Genomic DNA, 15,224 nt, shown 5'->3' on the forward strand with positions numbered 1-15,224 from the left:
CTTAAACGATTTTACCACCCGAGACACAGTTGTATGGGTGCTTCCCAGTTGTCTTCCGATCCATCTCATGGTCGCAGTCGGATTTTCCATGACGGCGCGCAAAATTCTCCGGCGATTTTCTTCTTGTTTCGATGACATCTCAATAACCATTGAACCGATTGTTATGAAATTTTGCACATGTAAGCAATTCACTCCAAACTAGTTATACCCAGATTTTCATCAATTTTTACCCACGGATAAAAAAGTTACACACGGATAAAAATGGTGCATTTTTTTTCGAGTACAAGCCTTAATTCACTTGTTAACTCGGAAATCATGAATTTATTTGATGTTTTCTACTCGATAGGCCCAAAATGGGCGATTAGGCCGAAGTAGTTCTCTACCCTACCTATTCCAAAACACCATCGATTGATTGCAAGAAGGGTCAGTTCGGATAATACACCACACGGGTCTTTGTTTTGTGTCCACTTTTTTGTAACTTTAATATAAAAATAATTCACGTAATAACTCTCGCTCCCAACATGAACTCCGGTTAAATCCGCTTTGTCGCAACATTTTCGTCTACACCGTGTAAGCCATGATCCGTGATTCCGTGTCTTCTTTGCGCAGTTTAAACATTATCTTCTTCCTTTGCACAAGCTCTGCGCCGATCGTTAGTGGGTGCTTCAATTTACTCTTAGCAGCGCTATTAGTAGGTATAATCTTATTCTAGCGTCACTGTGTATGAACTTTATTACATTCAGCTGTTTTTTTTTCTTTTACCAAGGGGCCAAATTTACAAGGATTTTGATCGATAAAATTTCTAAAATAAATGTGGAACAAACAACACGCGGTATTCGTTACGTCATTTTTTGAATTTGTGTCATTATTTTAACTATATGTAATATCCACACGGAATAAGGCGGTGAAACATAAAACAATATAGGGGTACACATCTATTGAGCAAAAATGCACATGCCGATCAATTTTCGCAGGTGTCGTTAATCGTGGGAAAAACACAACAAAAATCTAGTGTAAAATTACACAGTACGGTTCAAAGGATGTGACGGATGGAAAATAATCAACTCTCTTATGGTAAAAAATATATGAACAATCATTTCCCTACTATTCTATCCAACATGAAGGATCCAATAAAAAAAAATAATGATGAACATGATTTCTGCATAGCTCACTAGCAAATATTTTGACGAATTAATTATTTACGCTTTATGCTAAAAATATCAATAAAATATATTGCATTTCCACTTCTACTCAGATGTCGTTTTTACACAATTGGTCGATTTCCTAAACCATTTTTCCGATACTTAAACACCTGTCCCAAATAGCTGATCTTACTTTATGTCATAAAAACAGAACAATGAATTTCACGATGAATGTAGTGTGTCACAAAAGTCACATGCAGTTGTATAACAAGCTCCCAAACCAGCTTGTAGGATCTAAATTTGTGCCATTCATTCAAATATCTTATTATTTTTTTACGTTGCAGAGCGGTTTCTTGCCAAGTGCATTAGGTATTTTAATTAAGAGCTGAATAATTATTTCCCTTGTTGCCCACTTGCTGCTAGAGTTTTGGTCTATTTACAGGTTACTTTCATCCTCTTGATAACGTTAGGGGGTAACATTATTGTTGTTAACACAGTTTGAAATCCGTTTCAAGTGGTGGTATACTAAGTAAAAGGTGCTAAATTTCAATGCGAAAAAAATGAACATACTGCCAAGACGCTGATCAGATGGTTTCAGAGAGAATTCAAGGAATCTGGTAGAAAATCCTGGATTTTAAAAGAAATTACTTAGCTCAATTTAAGTTCGCGAACAATCTCTGAAGTCTGAATTTCAACTCGCTAATAGCTTCAATCGTTTCGAAATGTAGCAAACAATACTGAATCTTTTCACTGACCAGCGTCACACCTTAAAGAAACACAATTTACTCCTGTTCGAATTTATCTAGTGGCAAGATTTTTGTTTTCGCAGCTCATATAGTTAGGAATTTTTAAACGCCGATGTGATTCGATTTGGCACATGTTTTAGGACAATACCAGGATACTTTTTAAACAGCGAAAGACGTTTGTTGTGGGGAAGAGGTCAAACTAGAATCTATAATAGTACATTTAAAACTTTATATAGGTATGTAACACAACAGCAGTACACGGGGGAATATATTAAACTTCGGGGGTAAACACAATATCCATAATCATAATAAACAAAAGAAATGCAACATAAATGGATGGGGTTCAGAATGCTACCGTGTGTGTTCGAGTGTGTATTTAGCCGGTTGCTGTCGAAACATTGTCATATTACCTTTTCTGTGGGCTAAGTGCGGGTTGAAACGTGTATTGTTCATGCTTTAGTTTTCGTTCGTCTTCGGCCACTGAACTTGGTGGCCGGACCATCGCCGCTAGCAGCACGGCTGCCCACACCGGTCGACGATGGACCCTTTATCACACGGCCGCCCGTCCTACTGTTGTTGTTGTCGGTATCGGTACTTCGCTTAACGTTACTACTCGTACTACCTCTAAGGCTATCGAAGAAAACACTAAACCTACTATTGTTGCTACCATTGCTGAGATGGCGGTGGTGGTTGGGGGCCGGTGGCATTGCGGCCGCCGAAGACGGAGAAAACAACCATCCGAATCTACCCGAATCAGCCACCTCATTGTGACGATTTGCTGCTGCTGCTGCTGCACCACCGGAGAATGGCCACCACCACCGACCCAGCTGATGATCGTCGTTGGAGCTACCACTGGAAGCGTACTCTCAAGAGTGCTTCACCTTGCCGTTCAACTGACGAGATCCGGCTGACCGAGACGAGGGCGATGAGGGCCCACCGCTGATGGCATATTCGGTCGCGTGAGTCGCCACGTGTTGGATGCCTTTCTCCATGCAGGATTGATACACTGGTTTCATTATCTACGAAAGTAAGGGACAGGAAGTCGAGAACAAAATAGTTGTAACATAAGAGATAAATCAGTTGCGTTGATAGAAGAACTAGAACATAAAACAAAACTAAAAAAAACAAGATCAAATGGCGTAACTGTCCAGTACATGCCCAGGTCGAGTCTTATGATGATCTTATATTTATAAAGAAAAATAATGCAAACAATTAAAAAATTAACTAACAAAGCCCTCGAAAGTGTGCACGGTTTCTAGTCGTGCGAGAATGAAGTGCTCTGCGTAGTCGTGCGATTAGCGGCGTAAGTCTTTTGAGTGTATTGTGGTTGAGAATTTTCGACCCAAAATCCAGTCGGGCAGAGTTGCAAGCAAAATAAAGAAAATTTGTAATCAGTATAAGCTTACTTTCTTCTGTGAAGTGTAAGCTTGTATGTTACGGTATTCGCAACGCACAATCTCGGCGCTATACGGCGGGGCCAAAATCGAAAAAGAGGTGCACGAATCAAAAAGGCTGTTACTGCTTTTACGAGATAGTGAAATACAATGGAAATCAAACTGGATTAGCCAATGCACCAAAATCTAAATCCCCTTTATTCTGCGAGTCACGCGACTCTCTGTCACCGGTGAAGTGACGTTAACTCATAATCGCCAAAAGTGCAGAAACTCTGCGATGAGTAAATTAGTCTCATGGTTTTCTGTGGAAAACCTCAAAAATCTGCCGGCAATTGACGAAAATTTTACTCAGTCTAGGAGTAGTACCAATAGACTGTCCAAACCTGGAAAAACATGAGGCAAATTTACTCATCACTGAGTTCCTGCACTTAATGTGTAAACTAAACTCAAATTTGGATCGTTCTCATTCGCCGTGTGCAAATCTAATTTCCATTTCCAGTCGGCTCACACGAGGTGAACATTCTCGCGTCACTTTTCAATAGGTCCTATCTACATTGATCGATTCCCTTCATCGACTTTCTCTTTGGATCGCCACGGCCGGGACAAAGACAATAGTTTGAACGAGTTTGAAAAGTGACGCGAGTATGGTCACCTGAGCGGTGAGAGAGAGAGAGAGTCACGTGACTCGCACAATAGGGGAGAACGATCAATGTTAGCGTGAACTCGGTGTTGTTATACGCCAACGAAACATAGTCCGCGTCAGTTGATAGTACTCAAAAGCTACAGATTCACCTCACAACTGAATCTCGAATGCTGAGCTCCATCGTCGATGTCATCAGAAGTCAATATCCACCGACATTCTAGAACGTAAGGTGGATGTGAGTTAGAGTGCCACTTAACTGTATGGGAAACAAGTGACCATCGAATTTTTCAAACCGACCATATACAAAATGTTCATTGACTCGAAAAAACACAAATTTGGGCTCAATCGGACATGTTCTGCGTCCGCAAAATTCAAACTGTTTTTCATCTGAAAAATCTCCCAACATGCATGAAACGTCGAGACCCAGTGTAAACTCGAAACATTTTTTATTTTTCCCAAAAACAGAGTGACCAGTGAATTTTCATTTTAAAATTCCCGGTTTTCCCGGTGCAAATATTAAATGTTTCCCGGTTGCTCCTATTCAGCCAGAAATGAAAGTGTTCGATAAATTTGAGATTTCCAAGATTATTGTTAGTGTTAACTCGATTATTTTTCACATTCAGGAACGTTTTTTTTTTCCGAAATTTCACGAAAAAGCCTAGATAGTAAATTTTTTCTACAGATTACACTAGATCTCGACGTTTCAAGCATTTTTAAATCATTTGGCATAAAAAAATCAATTTCCTAAAGTTAAGTGTCGGAAAGTAGATTTTCGGAAAAACAAATTTTCGAGTTAACACTAGATCTCGACGTTTCACGCATTTGGTATCATACAACTTTAAATATTTTAGGTATCGCTTAAGGTGAAAGTTAATGCTTTTCCGTTGATATTGAATCCACATCCGTTCAAACCACACCCAAATTCGAAATGCACTAATACCAACAAGCATTGCAAATTAGAAAAATGGGAAATATTGAAATTTTGAACATATTCGTAAACACAATATTATTGTATAATTATAATAATTCTACTACTGAAATGACAACTTTCCACAAAATTCCAAGTTCAGGGTAGTCCTACAAATGCACAGAGAAGTCTTGCCGTAGTTCAGGGAAGGCCTGCCGAACTTCAGCGAAGTCCTGCCGAAGTTCAGGGAAGTCTTGCTGAAGTTCAGGGAAGTTCTGCGGAAATTCAGAGAAGTTCTGTTGAAGTTCAGGGAAGTTCTGCCGATGTTCAGGGAAGTTTTTCCGAACTATAGGGAAGTCCTACCAATGTTCAGAGAACTCCTGCCGAAGTTCAGGGAAGTCCTTTCATTTCAATTCTCGGAAATCAGGGAAGTCCTGATGAAGTTCAGGGAACTCATGCCGAAGTTCAGGAAGGCCTGCCGAACCTCAGGGAAGTCCTGTCAACGTTCAGGGAACTCCTGCTGAAGTTCAGCGAAGTCCTACCGAAGTTCAGAGAAGTTCTGCCGAAGTTCAGGGAAATTCTGCCGAAGTTCAGGGAAATTCTGCCGAAGTTCAGGGAAGTTATGCCGAAGTTCGTGGAATTATCTAATTATCTTTAAAAATACCAAGATATATCAGAATACCTGTATCAAAAAGGCTGACATTTTTACAAAATATACTCAAATACTTGTGATACAACTTGATAAATTTGAAGATCAAATTGGTTTAACAAATATTTAATGATCAATGGCGAAGGTGGATGATTTCTACAATTTTTGAAGATATAGTTCAATTTATCTAATTATCTTTAAAAATACCAAGATGTAACAGAATACCTTCATAAAATAGGCTGAATTTTTTGCAGAATATCCAAAAATACTTGTGAAACAATGAGGAAAATTGATGAACCTTTTGATTTGAAAAATATTTCATTTAGCAATGGCAAAGGTGGGTGATTTCTAAAATAGTTCCATTATTCTTTAAAAATATCCAGATATATCAGAAAACCTCCATCAAATAGGCTAAAACATTCACAGAGTATCCTTCAATTAGCTTACACATACACACATACACACGACTTAGAAATACTCTCAATTTAGAAATATTTTAACTATTTATTTTCAAGCACTTTCATAATGGAGTTCTTGTGATAACGCAAAGATGACATTGCCGAATAGCATCCGTTTCCAATTGGTATCTTAAGCGGATCCTACACGATTGCTTTTATTGACAATAATCGTATTGTCAATAAATTCAGGCATAACATTTGATAACGGCACAAAAGCATTTGTAAACAGACTTTCTAAGGCCTTTAACACGCGAACCAAAGTACGCCCACGCAAACCAATACCACTTTCGGAAAGGAGATAATTGCCCCTATCCGATGATGTTGTTGGTTTCCCTAATAAAAAATAACCATAAACGAACGATAACCCAAATAATTGAACTTTTCCACTAATGGTTTGAAAGATACCCAGAACACGTCGTTAAGCAAAATAACCATAACAATTTTATTAGGGTTGCGTGGGCGTACTTTGGTTCGCTTGTAAAGGGCCTTAGAAAGTTTGTTTACAAATGCTTTTGTGCCGTTATCAAATGTTATGCCTGAATTCTATATTGACGTCAATACATCGATATTGACAATATTTCTGTATTCACATCATCAATATTATTGTCAATATTTCCCCTTCGCGTCAATATATTGATACGTGTGGGGTTCGCTTTACAACATGCATCAATTATTGCGAATGAAAAACGTCACACGCGAGCTTGATCCTGCTGACGGTGCTGATGGTTTTTCTTGCTAATTCATTCATGGATCACCCCGTCGTGTGGTTTTTTTTTTTCGCTTCTCTGTTTTGTGCGAGGGTTCCAAATCACACACTGAGGCAAATACACCTAAGAATTTCATAATGCTCGACTTATGAACAACATATATGAATTTCATAAGCGTGACTTATGAATGATTTTCGGGTAACATGAGGTTGCATCGCAGTTGGGCCCTTATGATTCTGAACGCTAGAACGTTTTAATGTGTTTATCTGTTATTTCTGCACTGGAACATTCTTTCTACATCCGGAACTTTTGTTATGTGCTCCTGCTGAATCTATGCACGGTAAAAAGTTGTCATATATAATCCAAATGCTCTTGCACTTGACTTAGTCTGTTATGCGGCACTACGAATCGAAGTGATTTATCATTGATTTTCAATTTATTTGCGTTTAGAGACAAAGTGATTTGTCGTTGAAAATATATACGGTATGTACATGTACTGTACCTTTAAATCAAAATGATTATTATTTGAATTGGCACCACTGTTTTCATCCATTGAATTTGATTAGTTTTGCTTTTGGAAGCAAATGTCTAAACGCACATGCCAAACATTACTCGCGAAGATGGCAAGTCAACAACAAATGAAGTCAAATGAGAGAAGCAATAATTCTTCATTTCAACCCGAAATAATTTGCATTCTAGAGCGTGAGTATTATGAAATTGATGCTGTATTCAATAATAGTCTATGATTACAAAACATTGTCAAACTCTTCAAATGTATTGCTCCATGTCTTGTCTTGCCTCTACTACAAGCCTTGCAATGTTGTTCAATGTCACTTGGAAAAATGTGATCTGGGTTGTAATATGACACATGTTCAATGGACATATTCTGAATAACATATAACAAGGCTTGCAGTATGAACAAGGCAATATATTTATGTAAACCTATTTTCAGAAAACATGAAATCCAAGGATAAATTAGTTAAACTTAAAGTGATAGATTGTTAATATCAGTATGGTTGACATTTCGACTTCAAAGTACAGCGCATCAATGAACATGATGTTTTTTTACCGTGTGCACTTCTAAAGAGATAAATTCTCGCGGAAACATTCGAAAAGGGCCTATGTACAATATGTAAAAAATGAATTTTAAATTTTTCCGCCACTATTTAATTCATATATAAAGAAATTGAAGTATTTTAGGCATTTATATTGTTCATAATAACAATAATAACTGTATATCAAGACATTGTGAAGATACAACAAGATATTGGGAAGTTCGTTTTCAGGATGAGTATGATATGCATATAGAAACTCTTGCTGTTTGTTCTAAAGTCGATGCAATAAGAGAGCGAGACCATGTTCGTATCGTTTATTTACGTGCTTGCTTTTATGCATACTATTATGTGTTACGTACAATGTAACTATTCCAACGCTACAACAACATCCAAAATATGCGAAAAGTTTTCAAAAATATATGAAAATCGATAACAATTTAATTTCATAAATTAATAAGCCTTTTTGTGAATCTTTCAATGGATAGGCCCTTTTTGTTAAACCGTTTTGCTTATCATCAGAAATGGTACGCCCTTTGCTAAACCTTTTCGCAGCGTCAAATAAATTCAAAACAAATCATAGGACTCTAAAAATCGCCATCTTGGAAAAAAAGGCTTGATGATGCAGATTTCAAAATTTTGCACGGCGAGGTATATGTAGGATTGAAATGTTAAAATGCTTCTATTTCTCAAATATTTTTTTTTATTCTACCGTGGTGTAAAACTCAAGGGCTACTCAACTGACCTATTATATTAAATATTCGGAGATTTTCCAAATATTTGATAAAAAGTGGTTCAAATACGTAGATTTAGACTATTCTTCACTTAAATCAATTTAAAGTAATTCTTTTGAAAACTATAAGCATTTTAAATCTTCTGTCCCATACCTTTCTCCATGCAATATTTTGAAATCTGCATCATCAAGCCTTTTTCAAGATGGCAGGTTTTAGAGGCCTATCGGCCCTGCCTCAAGCAGTAGGGTTTGAATCCCTTCTACGTCACTAGGCTTATCAATGAAATGAAAAAAATTGAATGGATGGCCGTTTTAGCGTTCCTATAGCGTTGTTAGGCCCAAGGATGGAAAATTTCATTCACTTGAATTCTTCTTGCTGACTGTATGCTTTGCTTGACGTTTCTTTTTCGATCATTCCCAGCCGCATAAAAACTCTCCCAATGAACTCTGTAGATTGTTTATACCGATGAATTCATGAATCAGCAAATGAAGCGCCTGAATGACTCTAACAAAACAACATACGCTTTATCCACATTCATTAGGAATCATTTGAGTCATAGGATTGCTTTCTAAAAAATCATTCGTGAATCAAATTTCTGAATCCATATGAATGCAAGATTGCATTCATGAATTTGTGTGTAGAATGGAATAGAAGTAAAGTCGCAAATGCTATTCTTCTAGGCTTGTTTGCGCTTATTTAGCAAGTTTTGTTTTTCGGTCCGTAACAAAGTTTTCTAGATGCACTTCGTATCCGTCTTCTAGAATTTTTACGCATCTGTAGGGAGCGCATTGCGAACTCTCAACATACTGTTATTAATTGAGAGCTTTCTATGCAAACCAACAACTCGAAAGATTCCTTCGACCGAACCCGCTGCCTCCGGCTTGCTAATATCGTGCCTTTACTGACGAGGTTATCTGAAACCCCTGCGAGACGTAAAATACGGAAATCGTTAATTTCGCGATATCAAGACATGAGGGATGCTTGAGAAACTGTTTTGATAACAAAACAGGGTAAGTGTGCTAGTTGTGGTACTGAAGTTTCAGTGTTCGGCCGTAGGGTTAAATCAAATTGGAAATAAATTTTCATGGATCCAATTTCATAGATAATGGTAACATATTTGTTCCAAACTTGTATCGATATAAATTTAGAAAATAATGAAAATATTGGCAATTAAGATAGGGCCAATTAGAGAACCGGTAGGGTCAAAAACTGGCTCACTTTTCCAATTATATTTGTTATTCATTCGTATTCTCCTGAATTGATTTCTTCAGGAATAATGCTACGTAATGTACACACAAGTTTTATACGTCAATCTAATGCTTTATTTTGCTATAAAAATATCACATTGCAATAAAAGTTCATACTTTTTTTGAAAACTCGTCTTCCATTAATAGGAACACTGTTCCAGTAGTAATGATAGTTCCTACCTTTGGTTCATATAATAGTGGAATGCGTTAGGTTCTTATGGATTCAACTATTATAAAAACACTACCACAACTATTAGTGCAAAGTAGTGAAAATCTTACGGAAAATTAATAAATTTCCAACATTTTTTGGGCTAATTTTAAGTTTTAAATATGCAAATATGTTTTATTTTAGGAGAGCTACCGATAAAAATAATCTTATCCGTGTATTACTCCCCATTCCGGCACAACCCCGAAACCGCAACTATAGGTACACCACTATGCCAAGTAACATTTTAAGTTTTATGAAATACTACAAAGCAACTATAAAACAACATTCATAAAACCCTGGTCAAGGCTATTTTATCATTAATGCATCCACCAAAACCTCATTAAGACTAGAATATGTCTAGTTGGCCCACCCTGGAGAAAGTTATGAAGAATGTATTCTCGAAGCTCTCGTACGCATTGAAAACCATTTGAAAGCTATAATATACAATAAAAACCCTTTCCGAGCCATTTCCCCTAGCCGCTCCACTAGGAAAGCATCAATCAAGATAGAAGAGGATTTATGAATCTGAGCTTATCAAAATAATTAAAATAGAAACTGATGGTATAAACATCTTGTGGAATATCCAAATTTATTACAATAGTTCTCATTGTAGTTAAGTGCCTTATTAGATATTATGTGAAATGTACGTGAAAACATCGAAAAAAAATAAATCCGCCCTCGTAAAACGTCGATTTGACTAATTGTGACTAAAACTTAGGCCTACAGGCTGCTTCTGTGCACCACCAATGTAGAGTGCGCTAAGCGATTATGAGAGGAAACGTCAACCAAACCGTTTGTTTACATCAAAATTACATTTTTTACATCTCAAATTAACACATATTGTAATGCGTATCTTGCCTATTTCCATTGTGAAGGGTCTTATTTTATTATTTTTCACATATTTGAACGTAATTACAGCTCAAATAACATTGCATTAAAAGCCGGAATAACCGCTGAGGTAGTTTTATAAATCTTCACTATTCTTAACAAAAATATGTGGAAGCACCAGCTGGATCACTCCAAAATCGATACAGAAAATAAAATATTCCACGTGGATGATGATTACATTAATCATAAAAGGTAAAAACATTTTCCTCTTCCTACACAGCAAAAAAAAATGTAATATCGATCAATATAATTCAAGCTGATGTATGAAATAATGATGTAATAGCAAAAACTAGATACAATATTACATCAATGGATGTAATTCTGTTCGCAAAATCGATGTACATCGTACACAACCGATGGATTGACCTGGTTGCAGCAGTTTGGATGTAATATTCAACAACTTTTTTTTTCTGTGTATGCTTCACGACGAAAATTGCTGCTCTTATCACTCTTTTGAAGGTTCCCTTATTCACCACCAGAGGCTGAAACGATCGCTTAGTTTCTATTGGATTTGCCTATTATTGAATCTGAAAAATTTCTTTGATTGGCCGTTTCGAAAATCGAGTTATTTTTGATGGTTTTTAACTTTTATGCGGAACCTTCCTACACGATTAGTAGCTATCAAGCGGTGCTATAGAATAATATCGAAACCCGATTTGTTTACGTTTTGGAAATAGGCCCATTTCAAATGTTACTCTGCTCATTATGCCACATCGGGGTGCTCATTATTCTTCGAACATCGATTGCTCACGTGGTTTAAGACCACAATCCTAAATCGTTTGTTTTGAACTCAGTTTTTTTTCTCTTTCCAATCAGCTTGTCAATAAATTTCGTAGGGGGAATTGATGTAATGTCGGCCTAAATGTCCCTAATTTGGACCCATACATAAATTCAGCAATCGACTAAATTTTCAATAGCGACCAAAAATATCCATTAGTACCGTCCCAGTAACACGTTCATCTAGTTAAAATTGATAAATAGCAGGTTTTTAGTGATGGGCCCAATCTTAGATCCATAGGCCAACATTAGAGCCATTTCCCCTACAATACTTTTTTTTTAAATCTTTATTTAAGAGATTTTTAGCCATAGGCTAGTTCATCTCTAAACCCTACAATACTGTTACAGTATACGAAAGGAAAATTTATTATTTATTCATTAAATGTGCTATACATTTGTGCCAAAACATCAGCCTTATACATCCCATAAGACAAACCACATAAGCCCTATTAAGAATGCATAAGCGGTATGTGTGACCATTTATGCATTTCATTTAACACATGATCTTCATTCACTTTTTACAAGTTAACATTTGAAAATTGCAGTTATTTGGAATGCCTAATTCCGCAATCAACTTAAGGTGCTCATTATGCCCCTGATCCCCGTATATTTCATTCGTATGAATTGTAAACAAGCGGAATACGAAATGAAATCGAAATTATTATGAAGTTTTTGTTAGATGTTAGTTTTTTTTTCCTTATAAATTAATTATATTAAGAAATTGAAGCAAACATAACTTCATTCGTAGTGCTTGTTTTATTATCATTCAACCAAATTAAACATACCGTGCGTGATACCCGTTCACCGCTCGACCTCCATTCATCGCTCATTTTGTCATAATTTGTTGAAAAAGTTCCCAAAATAAGTTCTAAACATGAGTTTAATCGACTTGTTCACTCGCTATGCCTGCTGATCATATTTAGCCATCGGCACTTTTATTTCACTATTTATTGTCGAAAAACATGAGCGGTGAATGGAGATCCAACAACGATCAAGGGTTCCCTTCACCATTAACTCCAAAAATAAACTTAAAATAGACATTACTACCAATATTTCATAACAAAGGCGAGTGTTCATTCAAATAATATGTACCTTGATAACTTACAAACCATATAGTGCGTTAAATGGCCATCAAAGATAGAGAATTCAAAAAGTAAATATTTCCTTTACGACATGAGCGGTGAATGGGACCCCTGGTTACATGCACTAATATGATTCTAAAAATCAATTTTAACAGCATTGTTTTGGATGAAGCGAAGAAATTGGGTTGTTAGCGGAATGCTTAAATAAAACGGAAAAAAGGTTATCTTCCATTTAATTCAACGTAATTAATTTTGATATCCATGACAGATACGTATTTCGACTACAATGTACAGTCTTCATCAGTGTCATTCCCACTAAAGACTTATCAAAAACCTAACCCCTTAAGTACTCATATCCTAGGTAAAAATGCCAAGATCACAGATTTAAAAATGAAACTACGACGTGTAGAATCGGAACCTATTTAACTAATAAAAACCAAAAAAATAAGTAAATTAAAGAAGAAATAGCTATACAACTCTTGAATAAGCAAAAGCCTGGTGACTTTCATATGATCGCATATCACAGAAACAGTATCTAATAAAATCTATATGACAAATCACATCGAATTCATGTGATCACAATGGAAAATATCTAAACACTTCTATTGGTCTATATTAACGATGTGGGGATAATCTGACAGTTAGACAATATCTGTCACTTTGCTGCAACGGATCAAATCCAGATGCATTGTGCAGTGCACTAGACTGAGACCCAACGAAAACAACTTTCCTAGGTTAAGAGATGAACCAGCTCAGGGCTGAAAGTCTCGATAATAAAGCAAAAGCAGAACTTTCATCGGTTATTCAAGCGTCAAACTTATGCCAACACAGTTTCATTTGCCAGATTTTCGTTTTTTTTTAATTTCCCGATTTATAACTTGAGTTTTAATAATCGAAAAATTTGCGTAAAACTTGTTGATTGATCCACCCGAGTCAGTTCTTGGCAGGATGTTTGCTTCGAATAGTAATTTCTTCAAATTAATAATTAATTTCGAGTATTTGGCACGCCCTGCTAAGGAAAGAAAAACAAATTCTGTAAATTACCTTTACTTACCTGTTCTCAACTTTTCACAAAACAATACTATCGCTTTTTTAAATTCTTCATTCTTCGCCAATGTTGATTTCGAAACCGTGCCTAAAGTGTAACTTTTCATATTTCTCTTAGAATATCTTGTCTCATAAAGGGATATTGAGGTAACGAAAATGTTAGTAAAAAATAAACAAACTAAACCAAAATAAACTAAATAAAAAATTTAAATAAAACTAACAAACATAAGAGCAATGACACAATACTGCTTTGGTTTTTCGCAAAAAGTATGGTTCATTATTGGACTAGTTTGGTAAAATTTACAATAATTTCAACAGCTTAAGATAATACACAAGCTCGTCCTGGTGCACGTACAGCAAAATCCCAACACCGGTAAACCAGAAACAATAAACAAAATAACTTACATTTTCCCACAGCAGGTTGGCAACTTCGTCTAACCGCACACCGAAGTCGCTCAGCTCTCCGCTATATCTGCGAATTGGCAAAAAATAAAACCAATAAACAAGTTAATTAGCGACCATTCCCATCGCAATATTGAACTCCAAGTGGCAACCAACCTAATGTACGCCCACGTGGCCAGTGTCAGCAGCGCAACACCCATGATCAGGTTGGCAAAGTTGGCAAACGTGTACAGGCCGACCAGGCCGAAGATGCCACTGAAGATATACATTACGACGGCGATCGCAAAGTAGACGGCCGGCGTCCGGGCCGCTTTGAAGATATTCTTGCTCTCGTTGTGCGCCCTGAACGTTCCGTACGATTCATCCAGATCAGATTCCAGCTTTTCGCGGTATTTTTCGGAAAACTCTTCGCCGCCCATTTTACGTTTGGAAGAAAACTATCGGGAAATAAATAAAATAATTCTTTTCAATGTAATCTCTGTGTAAGTACGGGGCATTCATACCTGGTGTAGTGCTTTCTCCTTGATCCGATTGTGTTCCGAGTCCAGATGTGCCGTGTTCAGATATGGTTTGTTTCCACCGCAAACGTCCTCCATTAGCTGAGAGTAGATTTCTTTCGCAGCGGCAACTGCCGTCAGATTATTGGCCTCTGCCGTCGCCACCAGCATGCTCTTCGGTTCCGGCAGTTCGTTGCCCTTGTAGATGGCCATGTACGACTTGAAGTACTGCACCAAATCGCGTGCTTTCACCTTTTGGCCGTTGATTTCCTTTGCTATCAGATTATCCGGCGACAACAGCATTGGCACGAGTTCCTTCAGACTCTGCTTGAACTCGGGCGTAATGTCTGCTAGCCGGCCGTCAAACTTCTGATTGGTAGCAACCGTCAGACCGGGGTGTGGCATCAGAAAGCATGCAATTTCCGTGAAGCAGGAGGTAATGTGCCGCCGCAGAGATTGCAGCTCCGGGTGTTGTTTGTCCTGTACTTCCAAGCGCCGCCTCAAGATCACATCGCCACCCGAGGCACCATATTCTGCCTCGTACGGGAAGCTCCAGTCCCGAACCAGAAACTGAAGCCGCTGGAACGGCTTCTTGCCACTGTCGGCCAGTGCCAGACGGCCGTATTCGGTGAACAGCTGGAAGA

At 37.3% G+C, this 15,224-nt stretch overlaps 1 protein-coding gene across 3 annotated transcripts in view; it reads right to left on the reverse strand.

Moving 5' to 3' along the window:
- Nucleotides 1-456: 456 nt before the first annotated feature.
- The window catches only part of atl (atlastin GTPase), a 56,997-nt gene continuing 42,229 nt past the window's right edge, over nt 457-15,224 (reverse strand). For all 3 annotated transcript variants that reach the window (XM_065233488.1, XM_065233486.1, XM_065233487.1), the window contains exons 5-8: nt 14,587-15,216; nt 14,240-14,520; nt 14,087-14,153; nt 457-2,907 (exon numbers count right to left, since the gene is read on the reverse strand). In XM_065233488.1, the coding sequence (XP_065089560.1) occupies nt 2,755-2,907; nt 14,087-14,153; nt 14,240-14,520; nt 14,587-15,216 (1,131 nt within the window). In that variant the 3' untranslated portion in view covers nt 457-2,754. The remainder of the gene's footprint in view (nt 2,908-14,086; nt 14,154-14,239; nt 14,521-14,586; nt 15,217-15,224) is intronic.

Source organism: Ochlerotatus camptorhynchus, unplaced genomic scaffold (genome assembly GCF_037179485.1).
Source record: "Ochlerotatus camptorhynchus isolate MF236.1 unplaced genomic scaffold, CSIRO-AGI_Acam_v1.1 ptg000402l, whole genome shotgun sequence".
NCBI classification, from domain to species: Eukaryota; Metazoa; Arthropoda; class Insecta; order Diptera; family Culicidae; genus Ochlerotatus; species Ochlerotatus camptorhynchus.